This window comes from Cryptomeria japonica, chromosome 7 (assembly GCF_030272615.1).
Source record: "Cryptomeria japonica chromosome 7, Sugi_1.0, whole genome shotgun sequence".
NCBI lineage: Eukaryota > Viridiplantae > Streptophyta > Pinopsida > Cupressales > Cupressaceae > Cryptomeria > Cryptomeria japonica.
Window position 1 is genome coordinate 822,606,653 of NC_081411.1, and position 4,255 is coordinate 822,610,907.

At 32.6% G+C, this 4,255-nt stretch overlaps 1 protein-coding gene across 1 annotated transcript; it reads left to right on the plus strand.

Annotated features, from left to right (window-relative positions):
• Nucleotides 1-1,251: 1,251 nt before the first annotated feature.
• On the plus strand, nt 1,252-3,911 carry LOC131028724 (CASP-like protein 4C2). The gene is made up of 3 exons (XM_057959063.1): nt 1,252-1,970; nt 3,075-3,210; nt 3,498-3,911. The coding sequence occupies exons 1-3, from the start codon at nt 1,252-1,254 to the stop codon at nt 3,726-3,728; spliced, it is 1,086 nt and encodes a 361-aa protein (XP_057815046.1). The 3' UTR covers nt 3,729-3,911.
• The last annotated feature ends 344 nt before the right edge of the window (nt 3,912-4,255 follow it).

Genomic DNA, 4,255 nt, shown 5'->3' on the forward strand with positions numbered 1-4,255 from the left:
GACAACTACTCTCCAATAGAATGTGATAATGTAAAACTTGATGTGGTGAAAACTAAAGTAATCCTAAGTCAAATGTATTACACATTCTTTTATTGCTGCAAACTTTAGAAAGTTAGCAGTAAACTTGAATTATGTAATTAAGTGTTAGCTACCAAGCCATGTTAAGTTTAGAAACCAAATTACTCCTTTGTGATTATTCTCTAAAAGGTGAATATGAAATGGAAGTATTATGGTAGAGCATCTTTCTCAAATTGTAAGGTAAGATATGTGATTGCAATTAAATAAAATAAGACTTAAAATAAGACTTTTATTGATTGATTGAAAATTTGTTAAAAAAATTGATTGATGCAAGATTGTTCTTATACATTAGGATGCTCTTGCATTATAGAATCTATTTTTATATTTTAATGGTCTTTGTAAAACCCTGAGGGAAAATTGCAATCCTTCTTGAATGTCCCTTATGATCACACTTGAAATAGCACAATGGCATCCCTTCATAATTAATGTATTAGATAGAAGAGGTAGAAGCCAAATTGACACAAATGAAATGTAAAATAGATTTACATAAATGCTGATCTTCTATGTGATTTTTTATTGCTTCCTTTCATATAAAAAATGTGGAAGGGATTTAAATATGTCAACCACCGCACACTCTAACATGGTGACTACGTTTTCATGAAGGATTAATCCTAATGAAAACCCCTACCTTTCCACAAGAGGTTTCAAAAAAACCAAATTTCTCATGATGAAGGGAAGATTGTATAATGTGATCTAATTGAAGAATGGAAAGAAATGCACTTTCATAAGATTATAAAAAAGACATGACAAATGTAGATAAATTGCAAAATTCTAAAAAAGCTATGATCATTGGTCCTAACAAAATTACGATCTACCTAAGACTGAAATCTAATTGAAAATATTCCTGAAAAAGAATAAATATTAAAAAATGTCTATATAACACTTAAAATGCACTTTTGACTGTATTTATTAATTAATTGAAAATTAAAAACTATTGTATTCTGATTTTTTAATTAATTAACAAATATTAAAGTATCAAAGAATGAAAGTGATGATTCTTAAGTCCATTTTGTAAAAATTCCAAACCAAAAAAGCTCTTATGAATTATCTCTGACTCTGCAAATGATTAGGGAGCTTTCTAAAACTTCAATGGCAAGGCTGTTTTGCTTTTCTAGAAAGTAGGATTCTGCATAGGAGGAAAGTGAAAAAGAAATAGCCCACTAGAGGATTCTAATGAAAAGCTGTTCAGAGGGCCGAAAGTGCAAAAAAAAATACAAAGCCCGAGCTTTTAATTGTGGAAGAGAATGGATAACAGATGGAAGTGGAATGCTAAGTAATCACAAAAGAAATTTACTTTGCCCTTCTTTTCTACCAGAATCAAAACAAGATAATCAGACAGCTCATAAAGAGTTATTCCCTCAAAAAGCACATAAAAGAAAAGAGAACAACGTTAGCAACTTAGCACAGGGAGGGGAATGGGAAGAAGAAGAAGAAGAGAGGAGGAAGAGGACTATGGAAGGCAGGAGTAATCAGCCTTGGGGAAATGGTGCTTCTTTCTCTGCTTCTGCAAAAGTAGAGCCTTCCAATAAGCCCACTAACCCAAATTTTGATCACCTCTTTGAAGGTTTGCAGGCCACCAAAGAAGAGCAAGGTGGAAGAACATTTCATATGCAGAATACCAATATGAATAATGAATATGGAACATCCACAAACCCATTTGATTCTCCTCCTCCGGCTGATTCTGCTTCTCCCACCAGCAGGCAGACACAAAATCAACAGAAAACCAGAACTAGAGCCCTTTGCAGTAGCTTTGTGGAGGTTCTTCTTAGAGTAATGGTGATTGTTCTGCTTTTCCTGGCATTTATACTCATTGCCTCTGATTTCAAGAGTACCAGGGTACCTAATGCTCTCGGCCAAGACCAACTCAAGTTCACTTGCTTTGATGCATTCAAGTAAGTTTTACTTTGATTTGAATTGAGTCTTTAGGCAATGATATTGTTTCAGATGTGTATGTACTAGATCAGGTACAGAATGCCTATCTCATTAGTCCTATAAAAAAAGTTATATAGACTTCATCATCAATATTGTTTAGTTGCAGATGCAGCTGCTTCTATTAGACTACATATGTCACAGAGTTAATGCTTAAAGAAACCTAAAAAAGTGTTTGCATCTTGTATAGTTATATACTATGGTGGAATGGAGAACAAGATTAGACTTTTTAAGAACAATACTTGATTACAATGTAAGATGCAAGCACCTCTACATTATCAGAGGAAGAGAAAAAAAACATATTAATCCAAAACTTCCTACACTCCAAAGCTATATTTTTAAGTGGAATTCACAAAGCGTCCACTAAAGTCAGGCTTTTGGGTGGTGTCTTATATATTACTTTTATAATTTTCCAATGGCAGTGATTAATAACAACAATTCTGAAAGTGGTAATATTAAATTTGAAGTTGTTTTCAGAAGTATAGATTTATTTGTTGTACATTACTTCATTAGTTATGTTTCAGTATATCGGTCTTCAGTTCTTTTTTGTATGTTTTTTTTTTTAAATTATTTATACGTATTTTTTTTTGCAATTTTCTGTCATACTCTTCTTATTGTATTGTAATGATGAATCATGAAATATGATCTCCAATATGGATTTTTAAAATAATTCAACACAATATAATTAAAAAACTGTACTAAAAACTATCCTGAACTGTAAAACATCATATTTCTGATCAGCATATAAATAATCAACCTATTTTTATACTGTCGAACACTATGATAGTTAAAATAGCCTTATAAATGCATTCTAATGAAATGGGTATTCTCATAGTTGACTGGCAATGCTCTTATCAAACATATCATTTATTTTACATTAATTTTTTCGTGAAATTGTTGCTTGATGCTAATTTTTTGAAGTGGGAAAGGAAATTGCCATGAAAAAAATAGATGCCCTAGACTGCAATACTGTTTCCTATCTCAAACAAAATTAAAATGAAAGGTTCAGGGTACTTTAGATTCTAAAAAGCTTATAAAAAGGAGCCTAATAGATTACTGTGGCAAAGGTACCTATTGTCAGCGAGCATGATAGCCTGCGGATTCTCCACAATTCAACTTATTCCTGAGCTGTATCGTATGTATACTGGGGAAGTGCTGGTACCCGAGGAATTCATTCTGTATTTCAATTTCATAACCGACCAGGTGAGCTTTATCTGTGTTTCTCTGTAACTGTATTGCTCAATTTCTAACTCTCTTAGCTTAAAAGAGTCCTTCAAAGGCCACAGAGTAACTGGCCCTCCTTACAATGAAGATTTGCCCTAAAAGTAAATAGTCAGCGCATTGTTCTTTACTAATGGGGTTTTCAAAACTTTTTCCCAAAATTTGAGAGGTAAAAGCAGAAAACAACTAATGGGCTATTCAAAGTTTTCCCAAATTTTTTATGTATCTGAATTACATTTTCAGCCTTTTGAGCGTTAGAATTGGTACAGGTAATTGCATATCTATTGCTGTCAAGCACGTCTGCCGGAATGACTGCATCAGAGCTTGTTAGAAATGGTTATAATAAGGTGTGGCCTTCACTTTGCAGTGGTAATGGTTTCTGGAGTTTCTGTGCGCAGGCTGCTGCATCAGTCAGCATGTCTTTCTTCGCCTTCTTGATAATGGCATCTCTAGCTCTGCTTTCAGGCTACCGCCTTGCCAAATATCTTGTGTTTGCATAGAGATAAAAAAAAACCTATCTTGGGGCAAGGGTTAGGGTTAGGGTATATCCAAGGGAGAATGAAAATATGTGCTTTTGTAAGGCAGTTTTGCTCTGTTTGTACCATGAAAACCTCAACACTGGTGTGGGCAGTATTGAAATGCAGGTAAACTTCACTCATCAATTTATCTGATATTTCATATTAGACTTACAAATATCAATTAGAAAATCTTAAAATAATGTCCAGATATCATTCTTTTATTCTCATTAAAGATGTAACATTTCATATACTGCAATGATTTTATTTTATTTAGAGTAATAAAATAATATTTATAGAGAAACTGAAACATGCATGTATTTATCTGTCATCTACATGTCAAATTTATTCAAAACCAATTTTTTATTTATGAATATTTGTATGTCATTGTAGATGCCTTCGACATAATTACTAGAAGAGATTCCTCTTAGAAATGCCAAACCTGCAACATGTTAATATGTTTTTTATGTTTAAAATAAATATATTGATTAATATGAACTTTTAATGAAACA